This window comes from Prenolepis imparis, unplaced genomic scaffold (genome assembly GCF_030444845.1).
Source record: "Prenolepis imparis isolate NDT839.2.m4 unplaced genomic scaffold, iyPreImpa1.0 SCAF_13, whole genome shotgun sequence".
Lineage (NCBI taxonomy): Eukaryota > Metazoa > Arthropoda > Insecta > Hymenoptera > Formicidae > Prenolepis > Prenolepis imparis.
The window spans coordinates 2121328-2148539 of record NW_028141171.1 but is presented as its reverse complement, the minus strand read 5'-3'; the positions used below and the strand labels follow the sequence as shown (position 1 = coordinate 2148539).

At 32.7% G+C, this 27212-nt stretch overlaps 1 protein-coding gene, 2 long non-coding RNA genes and 1 pseudogene across 16 annotated transcripts in view; all 4 read left to right on the top strand.

Annotated features, from left to right (window-relative positions):
* The window catches only part of Syp (synaptotagmin binding cytoplasmic RNA interacting protein), a 37865-nt gene extending 20325 nt beyond the window's left edge, over positions 1-17540 (top strand). For 8 of the 14 annotated variants that reach the window (XM_083053267.1, XM_083053271.1, XM_083053265.1 and 5 more), the window contains 4 exons: positions 1576-1590; positions 5370-5518; positions 10017-10182; positions 13248-17540. In XM_083053267.1, coding sequence (XP_082909393.1) covers positions 1576-1590; positions 5370-5518; positions 10017-10182; positions 13248-13495 — 578 coding nt within the window. In that variant the 3' untranslated portion in view covers positions 13496-17540. The remainder of the gene's footprint in view (positions 1-1575; positions 1591-5369; positions 5519-10016; positions 10183-13247) is intronic. The other 6 variants (XM_083053263.1, XM_083053262.1, XM_083053264.1 and 3 more) reach the window with 6 other exon arrangements.
* Positions 17541-19900: 2360 nt separating this feature from the next.
* On the top strand, positions 19901-20293 carry LOC145944915 (uncharacterized). The gene is made up of 3 exons (XR_014426765.1): positions 19901-19969; positions 20129-20144; positions 20231-20293. It is a non-coding gene; the product is annotated as an uncharacterized LOC145944915 (long non-coding RNA).
* Positions 20294-21290: 997 nt separating this feature from the next.
* Positions 21291-23109, top strand: LOC145944485 (uncharacterized; annotated as a pseudogene).
* Positions 23110-25007: 1898 nt separating this feature from the next.
* On the top strand, positions 25008-25906 carry LOC145944852 (uncharacterized). Its single transcript, XR_014426756.1, has 3 exons — positions 25008-25043; positions 25280-25498; positions 25698-25906. It is a non-coding gene; the product is annotated as an uncharacterized LOC145944852 (long non-coding RNA).
* The last annotated feature ends 1306 nt before the right edge of the window (positions 25907-27212 follow it).

The window sequence follows — 27212 nt, the reverse complement described above, 5'->3', positions numbered from 1 at the left end:
TATTATTTAAATTTATAAATACGAAAGTATATTTTTATTATACAAAAAAATATACATGGAATTTTTTTTCTTGAATTTTTTTAAATGAAAAGATTCTATTTTTTATATAACTCGATTCCTCGCAATATTTAGCATAAAAAGTTATAAGGATAAGATGATAAAAAAATGAATAGAGAATTATCTTACCTCAATATGCACAAAATATGAAAAAAATCAATTGGCGTAAAGAAAACACATAATTGTTTTTAAGAAAAAGTATGTAATTTGCAAACTAGCAGCTATATACATATTTTTTTTTAAAAACAACTGTATCTTCTTTACACCAATTGATTTCTTTTATTATTTTGTGCATAAAAGTATTGAGATAAGATTATCGAAAAATGAATATTTTACTTTACAAGATACTTCATAGTTTATGTAAAATTATGACAAATTAAAGTATAAAATATATTTTATAAATTATTCTTACCATCTTACCTTTGTAACTTTTTATGCCGAATATTAGTAGGACTCGATTTTTATAAAAAACTTAGAATGGTTCCATTAAAAAAAAATATAAATGATCTTTAAAAGTATCCTTTAGGAAAAAGTCAGTAGCGCACCATCTTGTTTCCCTCTCAAAATTCTATAACTTTTGTTTGAAACATTTTTTCATAAATTGACACAACCATATTAATCAGGGTGATAGATTAAAATGAGACACTCTATATATTTTGTGATAGTTTTCTGATTATAATCTTCATTATCTTGATCTTGATTATAAAACTCTTTTATTATATTTTTCTATATTCTTATATTATACAATAATATTTGACATAAAAAAGACAAATTAACATAAAATTCAGTAATAATTATAAATTTTTTAATGTAATGCGACATTCTGCATGTTCTTAGAAAATATTAAATCTTTAATTAATAAATATATAAAATTATATTTAAGTAAATTAATATATATAAATTAAATTATGGTACAAGAATATATAAATTATTTTTGCTCTGTCAAAGTATTTCAACAAATTGTTTCACACAGTTGTAATGAGAGTACTCAGATTAAATCGATGTAAAGTTGACTTGACGTATAGTAACTAATTTATTTGCCACTTAATATAATTGGTTTGAATTCTTAATTTTAGAATAATTGAATAACATTTTCTGTGTGTGAGTGTGTGTGCGCGTGTGTATATATGTGTGTGTGTGTGTGTGTGTGTGTGAATATATATATGTATGATATTAGATGTGTGCATAGTATTATAAAAATACAAACATCTTGTTGCCTTATCACTATTATCTTCTGTGTGACATCTGTCTGTTTTGTTTTTATTTAACAAACGTTAATTGCATGTATTTCATCTCTATCTGTTTTGTTGTATTTTTAATTTTGGTGCTCTGAGAATTATACTAGTGACAATTATTATTTTGTGGCAGTGCACGGAGTTTAACATTGCATTGTCAGGAACAACAATTTTTGCATATAGCTCTTCTATTCTTATTTCTCTTTTTTTTCTTTTTTTGTGAGCGTGCGTGTATTTCGCATACCTTGTGCAATGCATCATCAATTCGAAAATCTGTTTACAGCTCTCAAGGAAATAGGTAAGCCGCGATGAATGGTTGAATGCAACAGTTGTAGAGTATCATATGTAGTGTTCATTTTTTTTCTTTTTACGTTTTAATGCCTTTTTTAATACTTTTGAGTACAGTATTGCAAGGTTAATCGAAAATCAATTTCCTCCAATGCGATAATGCTAATAACTCTGCGAGATTTAGAAGTTTTCTTTATGATTTATTGAATGTTAAATATTTTTGAAACTGCATTAGCAATAGAAATTGTTCTCTTTTTTTTTTCTTTTTTTTTTAAAGATCAAATAAGGACAATATGAGCCATTAGGCACAGATATGCGTATGCTAAAAAATACTTAAAAATTTACTACTATTTTTTCTACCCTCTAGTTATTTCTTAGATTGTTAGACTGATAAAGATAGAGCAAGGTGTGACTATTCTGCCTCTCTGTGATATTAGGTAGGCAAATTCAATACGTGCATAGGGAAGTTGGTATTAGGATTAGTATTAGATTACGTTTAGAGTTAGGTTAAGTTTGAGCTTGATTATTAAATTCTATACATATTTGAAAAGGAGGTATCACATATAATTTTCGTACAATAATTGGTTATCGAACTTGTCATTGTAGGTAGACTTTAAAGATGTGCATTATTTGAAATAGATGCGTTTAAAATGGAAATATAAAATACTTATTTTGTATTTTGCATTTAAAATACATTTTTTCAAAAATTATTTTACATTTCCATTTTTATTACTCATTTTCTATTTTCAAATGTATTTTTCTTGCATATTAAAAATTAATCAAGATATCATTAGTATCAATGATGGTACTATATTCTGGTATTATTGGTTCTAATTATGAAAAATAACGAATTCCCTCTTTGAAAAACTTGTTTTTTCCTGAAACTTCCACTTCTAAAGAGCATTGCAATAAAATTGTGATTTTAAAAAATAACAATAAATATCTGTAAACAATATAGGCAAACATGATTTTTAATCTTATATGTAAATGTTTATGTAATTTAATTTTTGTAATTCAAGTTTATATTAAAAGAAATAAGAATTTTATAAGAAATATGAAAAATTATAAGAAATAAGAAATAACAGTAAGAAAAATATTATAAATAATAAAAAATAAAAATTTTAATATAAATAAATATAAGAATATAAATATTTAAGAAAATTATTTTTATTTTCAAAAATTTATTTAAAAAATGCCTATTTTCCATTTTCTATTTTAAATAAGTGTCGAAAGAGCATTTTGTATTTTTTATATGGAAAAATTCTAATTTAAAAAATATTTTCCATTTTTTTATTTCAAATGGGTTTGGACACTCATCTTTTGCACATCTTTTTGGTAGACTTACATTTTACTATACTGCACCCTGCTTACATTTTCCGCACTTTTGAATAAAATCGAGAGAGGAAATTTCATAATTTTACAAATATTATATTATATTGCTATGTGTAAAATTTCTAATTAATTACAGAAATTCTATATACGCAGTGTAATAAGCTTTACCGCCGCGCGCATATCTCGTGTGCCGGTAGAGCGGATTAAACCAAGTAGAGTCTCTATCGTTTTGCAATCTTTGCAATAATTAATGAGAAATTAATTAAAGAAGATGGGGGGCAATCAGATGCAGGAAATACAAACGCTCGGGCAAGAATAGACAGCCCAGTGTTAAGCTGCCTTTTTATACGCAGCATGTTGCAGCAGCAAATCAGTCACGTGATCAAAATTTGCAGAGCATATTTTTTTGTTCTCTTATCATTTCAAGGTTAAGATTACGATTTTAGCTTTTATATTATCATACTCATCTATTCTTAAAATCTATTATTGATATCAACAATAACTGGAATAATAATAATAATCATAATAATTGGAATTAACTGGGTTGCGTGTTGCATGTTCTTCTGCTTTGCTGTCTTTGCTGCTGGTTCACAATGACGTATATACGTCATAGACTAAGCATTCCTAAACTGCCAAGTCTGGCTTCACTCTGTAGACGGAATGCTTGGTTTATGTATATACGTCATTGCTGGTTTAATTGAACTTCACCAATAGCAACAAACTGCTGCGGCAGCACGCTGCACATGAAATGATATGTACGTATTTGCTAAGCGAAAGGGGGGAGGGGGGGGGAGTATTTTCCAATTATACTCCGTTCAACGAAAGAACGTGCATCGGACCATCTCACCCATGATCGCCCTCTTCACTGCTTATTTAACTTGTCAATGCCTGCAATGAATGGTACCAGGTTCCCGAAGCATTTCCGCCGGTATCTCTCCCTATTTTGCCCGTCTATGCCTGTCGATGCACGTTCTCTCGTTGAACGGAATCTAGTCGATTATGACTTGTGATTTATTTGAAATGTATTGTTTGCGAATTTGAAGTGTGAATACAATTCTATAAATTAGATAGGCCAAATGCTTATTTTCCGAATTTTCTACTTATAAGTTTATTCCTAATTTCTTAAGAATGTCATTGTGTGTCATCATGATAGCGACATATCGTTAAAAAATGGAGAATAAACTTACAGACAAATTCAGAATAGGAGAATCTTGTCTAATTTTCAGAATTGTAACCACAGATTTTGATTCGTAAACAATAATTTAAATAAAACAAACAATCAAACAAACTGTAAACTACAGTCAGTCAGTTGCTATTAACCAACTAGGATCGCATCCAGTTGCATCTTTGCGTTATCCCCAGAACTGATTAAATTTTTGACACTAATATAAACTACAAAATAAAGTTAAAATAAAATAAATAAAATGCGAAAGTTAGGACAATCTTATTCGGCATGTTTTATAAAGTTACGAAATTCGCTCACATTACTAAAATTGCCTACCTTTGCCCTGGCTCTTTTCTATAAAATCGCATTATGGTTCATAAATGAACCAATGGAAGAAAATCGCGATTTAGCCTGTAAGTTACGTGTTTAAAACTGAGTGTTGTCTGTGAAATTGAGTACTTTACTAAAGATTAAAATTATTAGTTATTGCCTAGGAACAATAAGTTTCCTTTCAGCCAAGTGGCAACTAGTACTCAATTAGGTCCAATATTCGATTCAGAATAATTTAAATAAAGATCGAACCTGGTATAACTGAATAGATAGGTTAATTTTGAGTACTTAATAGGATATATCTGTGCTTAGCGATTCCTATTGACATTCTTTCGGCTCTGTACGTATAAATATTTATTGTTTATGGTAAAATATTGAATATATTTAAAAAATTATGAATGCCAGGATTTATCATGTTCAAAACATTATTATCGAATTGTTTTTTCTAAATAGATTGTTTTTTTCTAAATTTTTGATAATAAATGTTTGAAATATTTTCTATATTTATTTAAATTAAATTATTATATTTAGATATTTTTGGAGTATATGACATTTTCGAATAATCTTACACCTATCTCAGGAGAAATATGATGGTGATAGGATAATATCAGTATATAGTTATCCGTGTGATATTGCTATATAATATTATATATATAAAATTGTAATTGACAATGAGTATTGTTATTAATTATATTTTTTGTTTGTTGCTGAGAAACCGTATATTTTTTTTATACAAGTCATTTTACGTGCGATATTTTATCAAATTAATTTTGGTTTTTCTTTCTCTTTTGGTTTTTTTTTGTTAATTAGCATTTTTTCAAAATTATCTTTTCCCGGCATGCCTTTTTCATAATATTTGAATTAGCATTGATTGAAATAATGTTATATTATTTTAGTATGTTGCTAAAATTGGAATATATCGTGGCTAAATTTGGGTCTATTTGTAATGTGTGTTTTTATAGATTATGATTACGACTATTACGGTTATGGGGATTATCGAGGTGGCTACAGTGATCCCTATTACGATGACTATTATCGATACGAAGATTACTATTTCGATTATGCACCGCCTCCGCCGCCTGCCAGAGGGAGAGGCAGGCAGCCTCAACCGGTGGGTCGCTTTTTTCATGGTTCTAAAAAAGTCATTTTTGTTTTTGAAATTATTATATAATTATCTTTTTTTTGTATATATTAGAGCGGTAGTTTGACTGTGGCACAGTGTTCGCGAATTCTCCTAATATGTATTTATACATGTTTCCAATTTTTGCCTATAAGATCTCACTCTCCGCCTATATACATATTATCTTTATATCTGAGCGTGTGCAAATTTTAACGCTGGCTAACTGCCTATATGCTAGTTTATGATTATTAATTAACGTCCAAGGAAATGCACACAGGAAATGTGTGTTTTAATGTATAGTGTCTTCATAATATTTATAAATGCATTCACAGTATACCAATAATAGCACTCATCCGAGCTTTATAATTTTAGAATGAATTTTGAGAGAGAAAGAAAGAGAGAACGAGTGCATGAATAAATAAATAAATGAATGGATAAATATATATATAATGAAATGAATAAATAAATGAATAAATGAATTAATAGATGAATGAAAGAATGAATAAACTAATTAATTAATGGATGAATGAATGAATAAATGAATTAATTAACTAATTAATTAAATATTTAATGGATGAATGAATAAATGAATTAATGGATGAATGGATGGGGATGGATAAATACATAAATGAATGAACGAATGAATGAATGAATGAACGAATGAATGAACGAACGAACGAATGAACAAATGAACGAATGAATGAATGAATGAATAATTGAATAATTGAAGAATGAATGCTGTTTAAAGTACACTGTGATGCATTATATTTATATAGAGATTTACCCACACACACGCACGCACGCATGCGCGCGAGCGCACACACACACACACAACATCTACGCACGCACGCACATCCTTGTATATATGTTATACTCTGATTAACGCCAACGCTTTAATACTAAAGTTTTAATCCCTTTAATCCGAACACTTTGCCACTTTCAAATTGCTTGCAAATCATATCTGAGCCATGGTAGACCCATTCTAAATTTTTTCAAGCAAGATACAGCCGGGAAAAGCAATTTATCAATCAGAAAGAAAGAAAGAAAAGAGGAAAGAAATAATGCAGAATATATAAAAACGAACGTAATTAAATTATCCGAAAAATTCTCTGAAGGAAGGAAGAAGATTGCACATTTTTATATTGTTGCAGGATTTCCTAATCTTACTTTTCTCTCACTGCTGCCCTCTAGCACAGTTTCAGGAGAATTCCAGATATAGGCAGAAAGCAGCGTACAGGACTTTCTCACATACACACACAACACACATATATATAAAATCTATATACAAACAATTCACTGTTTTTTCTTCCTCTAGAGCGACGTTGCGTCTTGTGGCTCGGATATGATATACTTTTTCTATGTCAAGTTACAGGGTTATCCAAATATGACGTAGGAGAGTGTATGGGTGCAAGGCGCAAAATTTTTTAACCGTTTTATTTTTACTATACCTTTACATTGCGATCAACTTTCTCTCTTGTTAGCGTTTCATAGTTATGATACACAATATATATTCACAGTTTTATTATATGTCATACTCGGATGCTGTTACGTTTTTTTTTTCCATGCCATGATATGATCTATATGTCGTAGTTGGTCGTCAGAACCTTAGAAGAAAACAAAACGAGAGAAAAATCTTTTTCAAAAAATACCTTCACACTATCTTATTTATTTTATTTTAACAATAATTTTGCTTTTTTTAATATACTCCCGATGTTGCATACGATGATTGTCCGTTTTTTTTTTTTTTTCTAGAAATTAGATTAATTTTTTTCAAATACATTTTTGACAATCTATTTATCTAGTTTTATATTGCTTAAACTCGCACGATGTGGCTTCATCCACATTCTTTCTATGTATTTTCTTTTTGTTTCTCACGATTATTTTCTGTTAAATTGTCTTTTTCACTTAACAATATATCCGTATAGTATTTTAGATTTTTTTTCTAAATAATAAAAAAAGACATTCTCCACTTCTTTAAATAAGTTTTGTCAAATATGAATAAAAAACGTAAACTATAATATAGAGTACCTTACATATAGAGAGAGAAAGAGAGAGAGAGAGAGGAAGAGGAAAAGCATATCTAATAACGTGTGTATATATATAAAAAAACACGCTTTATAATATTCTAATAATTAAAACAAAGAAGATCTTTTAGATTATCACGTTAGGTATACTGTATAGTTGAATGGAATTTTTATCATTATATTATATTTTATGATTATCATATACATATAGGGTATCCCAGATCTACCGTATAACCTGTTAATGGTAGATTCCTGAGATCATTTAGAGACGATTTTTCCTCAGCGAAAATGTCGAGAGGGAGGTCATCATTTTTTGCATGTTCTCAATTTTTGCCATCATGTATCTTTGTAACTAAATCTTAAATTACAGTTCTATTAAAGTAAACTCTACCTGAAATTAACTGAAGAATGTGGTTCCGGTAATATTTTATTTCCATAAGGCTTAGTTTGCGAAGAACCCTTTATTTTCAAGCGTTTATAACTCAAAATATATTGGTGCCTCGACATTTTCACTGAGGAAAAATCGTCTCCAAATGATCCCAGAAATCTGCCATTAACAGGTTATACGGTAGGTCTGGGACACCCTGTATATTATATAATATAGTATATTATTTTACTCAAATAATGTTATGGAAGTATTTACTACTTTTTTGTGTCAGTGTTATTAATGTATGTACACATAAACACAATCATACCTTTTTTTAACTCAATTTTTTACAGGAGTACAGGAATATATTTGTATAGAGATCTCAGATTGTATAGAGATTTCTGTTTTTTACAATATTTACATATTCTATATTTTACATTTAGATGAACAATCGTTTAACGCGCGGGTGTAGCACAAGACACACATGCATATACATTTACACGTACAAGTTGAACAATTACTATAGTATATTAACTACACTTATAGTACTATACTATATTATAGGAATTATATTACACTACAACTATACTAACTATTATACTATAGCATAGTATACTATTACTATAGTATAGTAGTATATACTATAATATAGTGACTATAGTATAGTATACTATAGTATAGTAATATGTATTATATAGCTATACTATACAGAGAGTAGTATATTACAATTATATAATATATAGTTGTATACTATAATAATATATAGTATACTATACACACGTATATGTAATATATTATAATTATATTACGTATAGTATTTATATATATAGTATACTTGATATAAAATTTTGTACATAAATTTAATAAGCTCGAAGAAGCAATATTCAACTTGATATGCTCTGATTTGCCTTAAACAAGAGGAAAAGTTTGTCGCAAGTTGTAAACAACAACGTGTCTGAAATTGAGGGATAATGTCATGTGAATTTATTCACGAATGATTTATTATACATGTATTACCTAATTAATTATATGCTTAATTATATCTCATTTGTATATTGTGTATTGTGCATAGGTTGTGTGATAAAAACCATCACAGAAGATAGATGACGGAATAGAGAAGATTATGTGCCCCTCTCGTATATATAGCACCAGTAAACACACAACTTTTGCTTTGGCTCTCGCCGTCCGCCGCTCTTCCCCTTACCCCCACAACCCATGTATATAAGATATACCTCCATAGCTTCCAGCTGCTTATGAATCATTTTTTAAATCGCTTAATAATGTTGTGCCATTTATTTATATAATACGCCTTTTGGTTGAATTTTGTTTTAGCTACCAGTGCAATAGCTTGTGTCGCTTAAAAGTTCCTACGCCAACCAATCAGTTCGCTTTTCGCTTTACTACATTGGATAACTCTGCTAACTCCTACTGCTGTATGTAAAAAAAAAACACGTGGTTAGTAAAGATTTGGTTATAGGATCTATCTCTTCTGCCGCGCGTTTTCCCTCTCCTTTCTGCTTTCTCTTTTTCTCGTTTTGTCTTTTTCGCTATATTTTTTTATCTCTTTTCTTTTTCTCTCCTTTTCTCTCTTCTTCCTTCTCTCCTTTTCCTTCATCAGTCTTTTCTTTTTTTTCTCTGTTACTAATCTCTTCTCACGCTATGTTCATGATATATATGTGTATGTATGTGTGTATGTATATATATACATGCACACATACATACACACATAAGCCTTGTACATATATGTACATCTCTAAATATGTGAAATATGCATATATGTGTAGAAAAAAATACTCTTATTAGCGATATGTTGACTAATTTTTTTATTTTTATCGTATGTGTTAATACAATCATTACTTACATCCTTAAGGGCCACTATTCTACTGCGAAATATATATCTAATTTTATATATACATTCAATTATATATATATATATATATATATATATATATACATATAATACATATATATACATATATATAGGACAGAAGAAATAATAAAAAAGATGTAAGATAAGATTGAAAAGATATACGCAGATATATGCAAATGATGATGTAATTAGATAGGGTAACAATTTGGGTGTGTGTTATTTGGTCAGGCTGGTCGTGGCCGTGGAGTAGTGCCACGTGGCCGAATCGGTGGCCCGCAAGTCCGTGGGCCAGTCAGGGGGGGACGCAACCCCGCAGCTTCAGGGGTCCGTGGGGTCCAGCGGCTGGCCGCTCGTGGGGGGGTCCGCGCCAAGGGAAGTTTACCAGGTGAGGATGGTCTGTATCTCCACAATGAATCATCTTTTACACTGTCTACATTTAACTGTTCCCATCACATTTACACGCAGACACATATACATATACACATATATACATGTTCATCCTGACTGAATCATTGTAATACATCTCTGAAAGTTTTCACCGACATCTCTGAAAATTTCCACTGACATGATTGTATATCTGTAACTATTATCGTGAAAATTCGAATGTATTATATATTAATAATGGAATTTATTGAAACATTATTGAGGAGGATTTACAGAAGATGTAAGAAAAAAAATGATCAATGTTTGAGTATCTATATTTTTATATGTAATTAATGCAAATGTTACTTAGAGTTGTTGAAACGCAATGCTATTTAGAGTGTTTATCGTAACAATATCTCCGTGGTTTTTGCAGCATCTACAATAATTTGATAAAGGAATTTAATTAATGAGAAATTAGCGCAGATTCTGTTCTTCTAATGAGAATCTATTGATTAATTTATGTAAATGTACGTTTCCGTCTCTCGATCGGATCATCAGCAAATCAATCAAGTTAAAGAGTGTATACGCCCTTCAGTGACTTCGAAAGAATGAAGGTCATATAAGCTAGATATCAGAGCCTTAGATTTTGTTTGATAAAAAAGTATATATAAAACTGTAATTTACTTCGAACCCCAGTTCGAATGCCCCAGCAATAAATTAAAGTTAAAAACTGTCGAAAATTTTTTCCAGTACAAATGTCATACATGGTCATCTTGAGCTTTTAAAATAAAATAATTTATATATTTTTTTTACATAAATTTCTTGACAGACAAATGTTCTAGTTTTATAATGCATATAAAAATATTATAGAGAAAAATATTAAATATAGAATTATTAAAAAATTAATAGTTTACGAGATATAATTTATTTTGATATATTGTGATACAAAAAATATAGAACATTTCACTAAACTATTAATTTTTTGATAATTTTTTTAACGAAAAAAAATTAATTTTTTATAATTATTTTATTGTTATTTTTATTGCTCATTTGAAATAGATAGTTTTATATACATATATATATATTTTTTTTATTAAAATAATTAGAAGAATCATCGACATCACATTATGAGATAAACACTTTATAATACAAATGTAACTTTCATTCTAATAATAAAACATTAATTGGTAGTATTGCTTGACTCTTTAGTAGCGATTATTAATATAAGAAATTTTGTTGCTACTTCTCTCAGCGAATATACATAAAGTTTTTTCTTGCAATAACTACATTGCTATTATAGTTACTATTAGTTACAGATTATCGCATTATACGTAATGTTCTACTTGATTTTTCTTAACTGCTCTAAATAATATTCTTTTTGCTAAGCTTTCTATTAGATATCTGCTTTTGTTCTGCAATAAGTTTCTCTATTTTGTCTCTACTTTGTAAAAAAAAAGAACGTATGTTAAACGCAACACATCTGAACAGCATACCATTTTTTTTTCTCGTGATTGACAATAATACACATTAATTTCTTTTGCTCCTGCGTTTTTACACAAAAAAGATATACAGATAGTACATGTACATTATATGTTTATTCCTTGTCCTAATAATCAAAATATGAAGGCAATCAACTATAAAAAAGGAATGAATACGTATTAAATATGCTATGATCACTATATACACAATAACACCTTTTACATTGTTCGAAATATTTAATTGTATTCTGATTCTCTCTTTTTACAGATTTGCTTCATAGATATTTTCAGTCGTCCCGAGGTTTTTCGAAAGTGTTTATTATTTAGAAAATACATAGTAATTACGTGTTAATTAACGTGATATTTAGTGTTTACTTCATATATGATTGCACATTCCTTTACATTTTCATGATTTTTTCACGTATTGTTCACCTTACAGTAACCGATCCAATCCACCTTCCAACCAAGGTATCCGAGTCCCATCTACCTGATTGTAACAGAGCAGTAGGTTAGTTCTTCCCTTTTTATGACACTGTTTCTCAAAGGCCTGTAAAGAGTCTTGCAATTTCATAAAGTCAATAAAATATCTTTTGTTTCATTTTAATCTTTCACGAGAATCTGAGCTTGTTATGACTATATGCGGTTATCACTATTCAACACTACATTTTAAACACACCACATATACTCACACACAGAAAAACTCTCTTTCATTGTCCTATATACACAAGGTGTGCGAAAAGTCCCGGAACGATTTAATATTTCGGAAAAGAAGCATTTTATAAAAAAATGTTTTAAGGCTCCTGGCTCCTTGCCGACCATGTCGAAATCGTGACGAAAGGGAAAAGGATAGTTTTCGGGGGTTTTTAAGAGTGTGCTAAAGCCATCTGAAGTGCTGTTTAATCGAAATATCTTTTCATTAAAAAATGGCATCTAAGAATTTTCAGCGTGTGCTTTCTCGCCTCTGACGTCACAATCCAATATGGCCGCGGTGAGCACCCAGGAGCCTTAAACAAAAATTATTTAAACCTTATTTAGCGGTTTGAACGGTTTGACCTTAAATGACATTACGAAGGTCATCTTGAATTTTTAAAATGGAACTACCATATTTTTTTATATAAATCGATTTTTCACAATATTTTGCATAAAAAGTTATAAGGGTAGGATGGTCAATGAATAGTTACGAGATATTTCATAGTTTATGTAAGATTATGTCAAATATTAAAATATAAAATATCTCGTAAACTATTCACTTTTTGACCATCCTATTATTATAACTTTTTATGCAGAATATTGCGAGGACTCGATTTATATAAAAAATATAGTGGTTACATTTAAAAAATTCAAGATGATCTTGATATGACCTTTGTGATACTATCTAAAGTCAAACCGCTAAATGGGTTCTTTTAACTACAATTTTTGTTTAAAACATTTTTTTTAATTCTTCCTTTCTGAAATATTAAACTGTTTTGGAACTTTTCGCACACTCTGTATATATATAATATTTTTCAAACGTCACGCACAATGATAGGATATGTTTGATTTAATATTAATGTTTTTTAAACAATTTTTTTCATCCAAATATCTGTTTTAACACGATGGTGTATGATCTCTTTTACAGCAGGTAAACGAAAATTTGACGGGGGTCACCAGAACCAGGGGGAATCTAAGCGTCGCTTCCAGAGCAACTGGGGAAACCAACCCCTCGCCCAACAACCGCTGGGCAATGCATACGGATTGGCGAGTGTGAATGGTGGCAGTGGTGGTGGTGGCGGTGACATAAGTTTCGGAAACAGAGCCGGCACGCTCGGCGGTGTTTCTGGTGATGATCACGAATGGTATCAAGACTCTTACCAGTCATGGAGCTAACTTCTGCAAGCTTGTGAGTGATGAAAAAAAATACACCCGCACGAACAAATGCATGAAAAGAAAGAGGAAAGGAGAAGAGGAAGAGGAAGGGAAAGAGAAAGAGAAAGTAAAGGAGAAGAGAAAAAAATTAACATCAAAAGGGGGAAGTATATGTATGTGTACATGTATGTGTGCGCGCGCGAGAGAGAGAGAGGGAGGGGGGGGAGATTCTATAGACGAATGAAAGAGGGGAAAAATCATCCATTTATATTATTATCGCTCTTAATCGATTCGAATAATTGTAAATGTTTTTTCATATTAATAATAACAACGCAGCAACTGTATTCTGCGCCACCACCATCGTCCGCTGTTGTTGTGATTATGTACAGTGATGTGCCACTGAGACTAATTATTACATCGGAGTGTGACCGCCCACTCACCCCGTACTATTATTATTATTATTATTATTATTATGATAATACTAATCTAAGTACCACTACTGCATTGTCACATTGTTTACTGCCAAGTGATGAAGATCAGTGATGTTGATCATAAGGATTGTGATGGCTTGTATTAGTTAAGAGAACTCATGGAAGCCTGCGGTTTAATACATGATGCTGTTATGAATCTACGAAGCGTGCGTGTGTTGGATAAGCGAAATGAAACGAAGGTAGATAGCATGGGAAATAGCATGAAGAGGAAGCAAAGATGTTGGGGAACAAAAAAATTAAAGAAAAATAGAACAGACAAAAATTTCCAAGATTGATGAAGAGGCGAGAAATAGTAGTAGGTACGTAGGCAAGCAGGAAAGAAGGCACAGGGCGAGAATGCGATATTTAGCGAGTATGCGAGATAGATGAGGCGTCTAAGACGCTGTATTTGCAAGAAACGAGAGGAGAAACGGAGTTTTCTTTAAGCGGAATGTGTCTTTGTATGTGTGCGTGGAGCGTGCTAAGTGCGCCACAAGACCTTCTATTGTTGGTCTATAAACGTGTACAGTCAGTGAAACTATTATTATTAAGAGTCAGGCAAAGTTTCGCGAAAGTAGCGAATGTAAAACGTTGCAAGACAACGGAGTTTTTGCGAATGTCTCCCAGATTAAGTTTGGTTACAGTCAGGTAAAGGATTTTATTAAATAAGAGAAAAGAAAAAAAAGGGGGAAAAAGTATTGCTCACTATCGTAAAGAAATGCTGCTTGTACAGTAAATTTTTCAATAACACTACCAGAGTAGTAAGACAAATTCAGATTCAAATCGTAATATATTTATTTGTTGATGTGTTTTTTTATAATTAAAAAATTAAAAATTGTTCGTTGAAAGCAAATATCAAAGGTGAATCTATTTCCTTTGGAAGAGAAGTAAAGAAAGAGAGTGTATTGTTTTTTCTAAATTTTATGTACAAAAAATTAATTTGTTTTTTTGTATTCTCTTTTAAAAAATAAGAGAACGTTTTTAAAGATGACTGACTATGAATTTGATAATGATAGTCACAGATTGAAGTAGGATGTAAAATCTAATGTTTACAAATGCATGAACACATACAGCACACATTTTGAGTGTTGACTTGTTATTGTTAGCCTGTTAGTTAATTAGTAAGAGTTGTAAGTGCGGGCTGTAGTTGGTCCCTGTCCCTGGAGCCCAGACACCCCCTGTTCTGGATGATTATTTGAAAAAGGAAAGAAAAAAAGAAAATAATGCAAATAATTTGTATTTTACACGCACCCCTGGAATATGAAAACAAATATGACATAAAGACGAAAAAAAAGAAAAAAAAGATTTAATTGTAATAACAGAATAACTGCATATCAGTCTCCTGTTTATTGTAACACACCAAACGAGACGACAATCGCATATATAACAATATATTGGCTCTAAATCGGATTTGATATAATAGTAGAATTGGCGGATATATATATGTAATACAATATGGAGTCTGATTCTACATCGAATGATTATGCCATAGAGACCGACCAATCATAAATATAAAAGATCGCATATATATCACATTTGTAACATGGAACCGTCATATATGATTTACAGGCTGACACACACTACACTACAATATAAATGAAAAATACGAAAAATCATAGGTACATTACCACAGACAAGATGGTCTAGATGACGATTGTTTTCCCAATCTCGTATTTATGAGCATTTTGTTAATTTTTATTAATGTTTTACTTAAGTCTAACTCTTCTTTGTCATTGATACTGTTTTACTTATAGCGATGAATTTGATTCATCTAGAAGTAATGTGATTAGACGAAAGAAAAATTCTCTGTTCTTATTGCGATCATTGTTTATATATGCTTATCCATAATCATATTGCGATCATTGTTTCGAAAAGAAAAAAAAAAAACAAAGGAAAAGGGAAAAAAATCCGAGCAACTTGCGAAGACGTGATTTGTATTGGTGATCTTACTTTTCATTCCTCTCGTGCTCCCTTTTTCACCGCCCCTTTTTGCTGATTATTCGCTTACCATATTTTATATATCTTTATCTACCTACTCTACTTACCTACACACCCTATTTATGAAAAGCATAATATCGAGGGTATAATAATATTAATATTAACAATATGATAAGGATGATATTGCTAATCATAATTGAGTGGGTTTTTGTGACACACATGATAATATTCCAACATAATAAAAAAAAATCTGGTTTCTTCTGTGCAAAAAAATTGTAATGAATAAAAAGGAATAATAAGAACATGATAGAGAAAAAAATGAAGAAAACAAAAAGATGTTTTATATATATATATATATATATATATATATATATATATATTACATATATATACACATACAAGTACATAGATGCAGAGATACGATTATGAAGAGAGAGTTCGGCTTGCGGGGGCAAGGAATTATAACTTGGCTAAAGCGGAGACAGTTCACGGTGACGAGATTCTTAGACTGATCTAGGTACTAGTGTTTATCGATAATACCACCCGGCCCTGCTCCGGTTAAAAAGGCGTCCCAAAAAATATATCACCGACGTATGTTTTTTTTTTCTATTTTTTATCTCCATCCCTCTTCTGTTTTTCCTTGTCCCACCTGTATCATCATCTTCCGATCCTCTTTTATATTTTGATAATTGGTATGGGGTGCCTGGGAGAGAGGCGGGGGGAGGGGGGGGGGAGTTATCGGTCGCATTTTAGGATATTGCACCACACACACACACTGTGGCTGGCGATGCCGTAGCCGCGTGCGCGTGCCCTTTTTTTATCCGGTCAACGCCCCGATTAATAATGATGATGATAATGATAATGACAATATCGATAATAGTGATGATGATGACGATAATGATAATGATTATGTTAATGATGATGATGATGATGATGATTCGTGGCACATTTCTTTTTTCTTCGAGACATCATCATATCATTCGGGGTTTATATCATGTCGTAGTTGGCCATCTCTCATGTCGGATGTTGTGTGATCCTTGGGTCGCGAAACGTTGCGAATATTGATCAAAGCGACCCACGAAACACGTTTTTTTTTAATTATATATAAATATATATTATATTTCTGCGAATATATGCATTTTTGTGACGTGATGTTATTTAGCACTAATTAACGAGAAAGAAGGAAATCGATATTAGAAGGAATACGATAGTAACGAAGGATTCAGTAAGAAAAACACCCACCCCCAAACCCCCGAAAAGGAAAAAAAAGATACATGTACATGTTATATTTTTTTGCGCTACGTATCAGCTCCGTAGCTATAAAAAAAAACAGACGTGCAAAATTTTTATCGCTAAATTCTTTACCATTACTGACAATTATAAATTGTGTTTTTTCGGATTCTTTATTATTCATCTCCTATCTACTAATTTGCTTTGCTTTATAATTCCCGCAATTTTTATTTCTCCAAGTTGCCCCTAACTTTAGTGTGAAACGTAGTTAAACATAATGATTAATGATGAATTTAAAAAAGAATGTTATAACATGATTCCTTTTTTCTGGCTAAGAGCTTGATTTGAAGTATCAAAGATTTTTGTGTATGACCAGATGTATTCTACATGTCTCAATAAACAGTTGTATGTGAATTACCTTTCTTAAATTTGTGCTGCACTTTATTTCGTAACCTTTTCTTTCAACTCTGTCGCGATCGTTTAATGATTAATGTTTTTCATGTAATAATTATTTATATATTAATATATAAAATTTTGTTTTGTATGATATATTAAAACTTTATAGTTATCAAAGAAGCGCCGTAAAATTCTTTTTTCTATGCATTTTATGAAAAATCGTTTTAAAAAAATTTACTAGGGAAAAAAATATAACGACAGTATCATTTTGAGCTTAGCTAGAATTTTTTAAGATCAGGTGAAGATTATTTTTTTTATAAACATACATTTTTGTTTGTACTTTTAATATTCGTTTACATAGATGACATCAAGACTTCTGAAACACTGTTTGCTATTTTATTTTAATTTATTAAAGTTATAAAAAATTATAGCAAATAAGTTTACAAATTTTTTTTTTTTTTTTTTTTTTTTTTTTTTTTTTTTAATTTAAACCAGACAAGGTGCTTCTTTAATCCCTATATGAAAAGTAGTTTCTAGCTTTAATTTTTCATAACATAAAAATGAGATGTCGAAATAAAAAAAATGCATTTAATAGGGGATGAACAATACATTCATGACATCTTATCAGAATTTCCATAATGTTAATCTTTTTTTTACAAAAAAATCTCAAATATCGCAAAAAAGTTATTTTTCGCATATTAAATCAATTATTTCGAAAACCTGATGTGCTGAAAATTGGCTTGCAGCATCGTTTTCAGCATCCAAAAATCTAAAAAACATTTTGTCTCGTTTAAAATAATTTTTGGTTGTAAACTTAGCTAGTGTAATCTAATGCTATCTAAAAGAGCAATGCTGTATTTGCCTCTAAGTTCTTTTAGATGCTTTTTTAACATGAATAACGTGAATTTTTTTACTTCTATATATGAGCATACAAGCTTTCGTTTGCATACGATGCAGGGCATCAATGTAAATTGTAATTTATTTGAATATTGAATAATGCGAAACATTCTATATGTGAGAAGCAAGAACGGTATAGTAAATAAGACTTAATTGTATGAGAGAGGGGGAAAAACAAGCACTCCATAATGAGAAACAAGAAAACTATTAGTAATAAGCATTTTATACTTAAGATGTAAGGAGAGTTAAGCTAAATAACAAAAATCAAATACATGTTAATCGCTAATTGTAAGTATAGTCTACTCGCTATAATATAGTTTTAAATTTATTGGATAAATGTATGAATGAAAAATTTTATTGTGTTTCTTTGGGATTTTATCCTTTGATTACTCTCTTGATTATAGTCCTCTTTTTGCTTTATAATCATCTTTCCCTCTGCTTTTCCCGTTTTCGTGTTGAAATCAACTACGATACAAGTTAACACAATTGTACATAACTAAAATATTGTGTTCGACTATGTCGTTATTTTGTATCACTTTAAAAGAGAGCCTCGTGTAACTTGTTAAAAATGAGATGAGTTTTGGGTTGAAGAAACAATAATTCAATGAATCTTTTTGAAACTTTTAGAATAATTTATTAAACATTTAAGAAAGTAGAAAGAAATAATTTTTGTTGTAAAATAATTGTTATATTGAAAAGTAACAATTTTTGGAAGTTTACAGCTGTTTTGTGCTAGTCTGCTATTCCAGGTCCATACAGCAAACTTTCTGTTTCCTTGCAAAATTTTTGCAGTTTAATTTTGTTGCTCTTGTCGAACCGTTCGAGTCACCTTCATGCTGCTTAAGCTGCGATACTTTCGTCTCTTGAATTGCTCTGCGTTGCGAGTATCAGAAAAATTTACATTGCTATTTAATAGTGATTTCTAACATTTCCATAAATTTTAATGGCATAATAGCCTTTATTGAAAACTTCAGTAGCTATAAAAGCGGTGATCTTGATAATCTTTATGTCAGAATTCAAGTATTTCGGAGCTAAACGCCACACGGTAGAGTTGAAACTTTCATTTTGCGTGTGCCCGCCTAAACATCTTTCTCGAAGATTTTATCATAACAGATATAAATAATTGGTAATAAATGCCTCTAAATATTTAGATGAAATGCACACGGGTGGTCGAAATCTTGCTGTGATCTCAACGACACGCCATTTACATCAACTGTTGGCTCGCAGTGGACAATTTTGACTTGTTATTTATGGAATATAAATAGCACTGATCTCTATACTAACTGGATAGACTATGGCCGGTATTCATAGTCGGTTCTTATATTTAAGAATGTCTTAAGTACAATCTTAAGATGTGATTAACCAATCACAGAGCCGTATTTGCATCTTAAGACATTACTTAAGACGATCTTGAAATAAGAACGGATTATGAATACCGGCCTATATCATCTTCAGCGCCTCGGAATGTTCAATTAGGTACTAAACACTGCATTCTGCTGGTAATAATGGTGAATAGTGAGAGTGATTTGACAGTTGGATATTTATCCTGTCTTATAACCAATAAGTAATTTTTTGTGTCTCGTTATCGTTGTTTAAAAAATTATTATATATATTATTTATATTAGATTAATATTATATAAAATTTTATTATATACAAAATCATATTTTATACTTAAAATGTCTCGTTGTGAATATTGTAAAAAAACAAAAACTGAATGGAAAGAATTATCTTTTCATAGGTAAGTATTACAACATTTTTGAGATTAGCTTTATTTTTATTATTATAAATATTTACATTTCTGAATTTTTTTTATATATATACTAGATTTCCTACAGATGAAAGAACAAAACTACAATGGGTAAGGAATATGGGTCGAACAAATTGGATGCCGAAGTATTATAGTTCATTATGTTCAGAACATTTCTCGAAAGAATGCATTGACTTTCGTGATAAATTACCAAGATTAAGGAAAGGTAGTATCCCGACCATTTTTGATCATGAAAAGGAGAATGTATCATCACCGTTACAAAAATTTTCAGAGATAGAACATATCAACCATTTAAATAAACGTATGATTTTACACATATAGTATATATATTACTACTATTAATATATAAGCGATTAGAATTAGAACGCGCGCGTAAACTTAAATAGGAACCCTTATATAAATGCATATGAGACATTCTTTTACAAATCGAACGGATTTTGTAAAAAAAAAATTTAATTTTGTTATAAAAATAATATTTTTTTAGAATGGTCATTTGATCCCATCTGTATGTACAAATTAATTTATTCCATACAGATGGGATCAAATGACCATTCTAAAAAGATATAATTTTTATAGAAAATGAAACGAGGAATACGATGGTATTTTTTTTACATTTTTAAACTGATGGCCTCGAGTAGTAAAATGACTTTAAATACTTTAATTGTTTATAATAATTACAAGTTAACAACAAATATAATAATAATCGACATTAAGGGGTAAAACCACTTTAGGATTTTCAAAAAATCGATATTTTTTTTGGCTTAAACGATACTTTAGGGTCATAAAAACAATATGCCATTTGATTTATAGTGGAAAACAAATTTTAAAAGGTTCAATTATCGATTTTGCCGCAGCGCCTCAGAGCGCGCGCTGAGCACTCACGCGGCGCGCTGTGATTCATCGCTTTTGTACTACTTTTACCTTTCGAAATAATAAGTTTACCTGTTACTTACAAAGCAAACGGTTCTTAGGGTTCCTCGAGAGGTCACCAGGGTACGCTAATACTATAACAAACGTGTATGTGTGAGTCAGTACAGCTGACAAGCCACGCCGTGTACACGCTTCGTTTTGCTTTTCCCGTTCATTTCTCTGTTTTATATACATGTATATTATATATTTCGTTGTGTTGAAGTGAATAACAAAAACAATATGAATGATGAAACGCCAGTGTACAATGAAAAAAAGGCCGAAAAGGGGAGATGCAGCAATTTGAAGAGACCGAAAATTTCAAAGCGGCGGCCGTTGAACCGTTACGAAATGGAGAAGCCTAGCGTCGAGAATGTTGGCACATCGGCTAAAAAATTATCAGCAATCGATCCTGACGATTTTGAAGTAGAGGAAGGTTTTAGTTACCGAATTTTGAACTTTTTAGCAGTGTTCTCCGCTATATCGCAAGCTGTGGTGTGCAAAAAATGCAAATCTGATGTGACATTCACCGAATCTGGAAAGCGCGGATTGGGATTCAAAATTGTAATTTCATGTCAAAAATGCGACAAGATTTATATTCCTAGTTCTCCATTTATTGAAAAAGGATACGAAATTAATCGAAGAATTATTCTTGCTATGCGGCTGCTGGGCGTAGGATTGAATGGAATAATGAAATTTTGCGCGTTCATGGATCTCCCGCGGCCAATTTTCCAATCATTTTATGACAAAGTTGTTCAAAAGATAGCTGTTGGAGCAGAGGCGGTTTGTCAGCTTAGTATAAAAAATGCAGCTCGAGAAGAGAAGGAAAAAAGTGACGAAAAAGTGACGAACACAAGTGGCATTACTGTATCTGGTGATGGTTCGTGGAAAAAACGCGGCTTTTCGTCACTTTTCGGATTCGTATCGCTTATTGGATGGTTTACTGGCAAAGTGGTCGATGTTTTAGTAAAATCCAAATATTGTAAGAGTTGTGAATATTGGAAGAAAAGATCGGATACCGACGAGTACAAGGAATGGGCCGAAACTCACGAAGATGAATGCCAAGCGAACCACGAGGGATCCGCGGGAAAGATGGAAGTCGACGCCGTCATCGAAATGTTCCAGCGCTCAGAATCTTTGCACGAATTGAAATATGAAAATTACGTGGGAGACGGAGATTCAAAAACGTTTAAAGGCATCTTAGATTCACAGCCCTATGTAAATTTTACAATTAAGAAGAAAGAATGCATCGATCACGTGCAAAAGCGAATGGATACTCGCCTTCGCAATTTAAAAAAAAAGACAAAAGCCCTTGGAGGAAAAGGCTAGCTAACGGGCAAATTAATTGACGAGTTGTCAATTTATTATGGTCTAGCAATACGTCGAAATCATCATTCTGTTGAAAAAATGCGTAATGAAATCTACGCGACGCTAGACCACAAATTGTCGACTGACGATGAACCGAAACACGACAAATGCCCGCGCGGAGAAAATTCATGGTGCTCATGGCAGAAGGCACAGGCTACTGGATCAGACCATACGCATAAACCACCTCTATCTCAAGAAGTTTACGAAGCGATTTCTCCAATTTATGACGAATTAAGCCGTGACGAACTGCTTTCTCGTTGCATCGGCGACTTTACGCAAAATAGCAACGAGAGCTTCAACGCCACAGTCTGGTCAATGGCTCCGAAATCGACTTCCAGCGGCAAACACGTTCTTGACACGGCATATTAGTGCAGGCATATATAATGACGGCCTATCAACTATCATGAGGCTCATGCAGAATTTGGGTATGACAATTGGGCCGAACTGTTATAACTTCTGCGTGGAAACCGACGAGCGCCACATCGACTTTTCCGAGCTTAGCGATGCCGCAAAAAAGGCCCGAACATCCTTAAAAGCATCTAGGAAGGAAGAGGAGGAGGCGAACATCGACCTGGTTGGCCAAATGTATGGTGCAGGCATCGCAGATTAGAGGTAAACAAAAATTTCAAGGATTAAAGTGTTCATAAAACTTTAAACGCGTTTTTCTCGAAACCACTTTTTTCAAACTGGGAGGACGGATTTCTCGGAGACTATTGCATGGATCGATTTGAAATTTTTACAGTAGCTTCACAACAATATTCTCTTTGGAAGTACGTAGCCGTTTTTTGATTGAATGTAAACTTTTTTTTTTATAAACAATTTAATGCTAATTTTTAGGGCAAAAAATTGATTCATTTCTTAAAACGTGCACCATTTCCACAAAAATTGATTTAAAAAAAAAACCCTACGTACTTCCAAAGCCAATTGTATATAAATTATAAATTTTTTTTGTTTTTTGTTCCAGGACTCATACATGCCGAGAAATCCGTCCTCCCGTGGCGGTGTTTTCAAAAAAGCTGTTTTCGACGACGGGCTCTGTCGCCGCCATTTTGTATGAAAATGACAATAAAAAAAATTGTTTTTCGTACTTCAATATGTGTTAAATAAACCCTCTGAAAAGAAATTCTATTCCGTTTGTCATACTCCCAAAATAAATTGTCAAATTTAGGTCTTTTTTTCTGTCTCTAGAGGTTTTACCCCTTAAAATGAAGATAATTCTGTTACCTTGAAAATGAGCCTAAATTGAACTCTATACGATGAATAGAAGCGGAGTTATCGCGATTTAAATAAGTGCATAATCGGCGAGTTTTTAAAATTTTAACCGTCTGTTTTTTCGAAAATATTGACGAAAAAAAAATGCCAAAATACGTGTCGGCTTATTTTGTATAAGAAACGCGTAAAAAATTTTTAAAGCAAATAAAAAATGTTACCCCATTTTAGGTGTTCGATTTGTAAAAGAATGTCTCATAACAGAATATAAAAGAAAACTCTTAAATATAAACGAAGACTCGTATAACAATATCATTGAATTTCAGGGAGAAAATTTGTTGAAAATGAGGATATCTCACAAGAAACGAATGTCAGACCGTCATTAACAGATCACCTTTTTTTTTTTTTTTTTTTTTTTGCGCTGTGGAAGCCTCATGGTACCACTCACCCCCGGGTAGGGGATGAGGGTTATGTGGGACTCCTTGTCCCCCATCATCGATCCACGTGTGGATCGACGATGGGGTCCAAGACCTACCTCACTAAAACCACAGCGGGTGCCTTCGCTTTATGGGGATGGCAAGGAACTGCCGAGCATGACTTCTTGCCATCCCCTGGCCCTACCTTCTCAGGAGAGCGTCCTCCCCGAAAGGAGGATACTCTCCCCCGCGAATTGGTCGTGCGGTCCTTTCCCGGTTGTGACGCAGGGGGGCACCGCCTCCACGTCACGCCCTCCCAAAGAGTTTGGGGGGCGGGGTCACGGCTCGAGTGGTCCCGCTCGAGTCGCCACCCCCCGCCCCCGAAGCGGGGCTCCCTCTCCCTCCCTAAAGGGACGGGAGATTCGGCCGACGCTCCGGGGGCTCTTCTCCTGAGGGCTCCACCCAGAAGGGGGGGAGTCCTCACCGCAGGCAGTGGTGCCGTCTCACCGGCGCTCTATGGCACCGGTGAGAGGGCCGCCGCTGCCGCGTCCCTTCCCGGGGGACCACGTGCAATGGGGCCCAGTGTGTTTCTGGGCCCCTGTGATCCCCCGTGCCCCCAGGTCGCGGTTTCCTCCCTTTACGGGATTCGACCATCGGCCTGGGGGCACCGCCGAAGCCCTCCCCTGGGGGAGGAACTCGGCAGGGGCGGGAGCGGATGCCGCCCGACTCCCGGCCGCAGGGCTTACGCCGTGTGGCCGCCAGCCGGGCGACACCCGCCCCCGCCCTTCTCCTTGGACTGCTCCGCCCTAACGGGCCTCCTTACTTAACATCAGGCGAGGGGGGCACCGCGCCCCTCGCCCAACCATTCCGCCCTTTCGGGCCTCCTCCTCCACAACCGGGCGGGGGGGCACTGCGCCCCACGCCCAATCATTAACAGATCACCTAACTAATACGCAGAGAGAAAATAAAGGTAGAATTATTCAACAATTATTTAATTTGCTATTCTGTCCTGCATCTCATTGCTGTAGCAATAAATAAGGAATTTGCGATTTGTAATCTATTCTCATTCCTAAATAAAGAACTAAATAAACTAAATAAATAAATTTCCTAATTAATGATATGAAAATTATGCTGCTATTTAATATTTATATTATTGTAATCCTAACAAACTTTACATTGACTAAACGTGAATAAATTTTTTTTCAGAAAACGAAACATCTATAAATATAGTGAATCACGATCATATGTATGTGGAATCTTTGAATACTATGAAAGAGAAACTCAATGCTGCTCTCCTAACAATCAAAAAATTGCGCACCAAAAACAAACTATTGAATGAAAAGGAAGAACTGGCTAAAAGAAAAATCAGTAATTTGAAGAATATCGTGCAAGAACTTCGGAAAACTCAGTATCTTCTTGATGATGGTTTGTATATTTTGAAAGAGTTTGAAGATATTCCTGCAGAACTTTTTAAACGCATGCATAAAAACGTAGCACAGAAAGCACTGACAAAAGCGAAATATCCACCACATTTAAGATGTTTTGCTCTTACTCTTCATTTTTATTCACCTGCGGCCTATAACTATGTCCGTAAAACGTTTCAACTGGCACTTCCTCATCCTAGTGCTATTCGATCATGGTATAACACTATTGATGCTGAACCTGGTTTTTCTGAGGAGTGTTTTAACACCTTAAAATTAAAAAATGAAGAGTATATAAAACAGAACAAATGTCTTATTTGTGCATTGGTTATGGACGAAATGGGCATTAAAAAAGGATTTCAAAGAAGTCGAGATGGAAAAATGCGTGGATATGATGACATTGGTGTTGGTACTGAGGGTACAAGTGACTTGCCTGAGGCAAAAAACGCTTTGGTGATGTTGGTTGTGGCTTTGAATGACACTTGGAAGTCACCTACAGCTTTTTTTTTAATTAATGGTTTGTCTGCGGAAACTAAAGCTAATTTGATAAATGATGCTTTTATACGACCGCATGAAGTTGGTGTGAAAATTACTTCATTAACGTTAGACGGCCCTGCTGAACATTTTGCAACAGTTAAACGTTTAGGAGCAAGTATGGAGATGAAGGAGAACGCGAAACCACGTTTTCCTCATCCTGTTAAAAACCAACCTGAAATACACGTTATTATAGATCCATGTCACAATCTTAAAAATATACGAAATGCTTTAGCTGATTTATCAGTGATTCTTGATGGTGATAATAACAGGATTGAATGGAAATATATAAAAGCATTGGCATTACTTCAGCAAGAAGAAGGATTGCGTTTAGGCAATAAATTGCGTACAATACATATTGATTATAAGAAAATAATAATGAAAGTATTTTTAGCTGCACAAACATTAAGTGCTAGTGTTGCAGATGCGATTGAGTTTTGCTGGAAGGTTTTGCATTTACCTGAATTCAAAGGCTGTGAAGCAACAGTGCAATTTATTCGTTGTGTTGATTATGTTTTTGACTTTTTAAATGTACGCAATCCTTGGGGTAAGGGTTTTAAGAGTCCATTAAAATCAGAAAACGAATATATTTGGCGTCCAAAAGTTTTAAACGCAATCAATTACCTTAGTAGCTTGAAATTGTTAAATCATAAGCCAATTTATTCATGCCCAAGAAAAACGGGATTTATAGGATTCTATACAGCTGTTTTATCTTCAATTGCTATATTTGATCATTATATAAAACCGGTAAATGGATCATTGAAAATGTTATTAACATACAAATTAAGTCAACATCATATCGAATTACTATTTGCTGCTATAAGAGCCAGAAGTGGCTGGCCCAAATCCAACTGTAGCACAGTTCATCTCCGCATATAAGAGACTATTAATTCGTCATGATGTAGAAGTTAGTACAGGTAATACAGGACTAATGGATAAAACAAAAATTTTGAATGTTTCTGTTTCTACAAAAAAAGAGGTAGCGACAATTGATAGATATGATCCAACTATATATAATGCCGTGGAAAATCTTAGAGTTAAGCAAAAATATGGTTTGGACAGTAATGAATGTAACTCTTCTCAAAACACCGTTAATGATTTAAAACAATTTTTAAATTTTACTTGGGCTGTTCCAAATTATCTTTCTGAGTTTGCCACACATACCATCGGATATATAGCAGGAT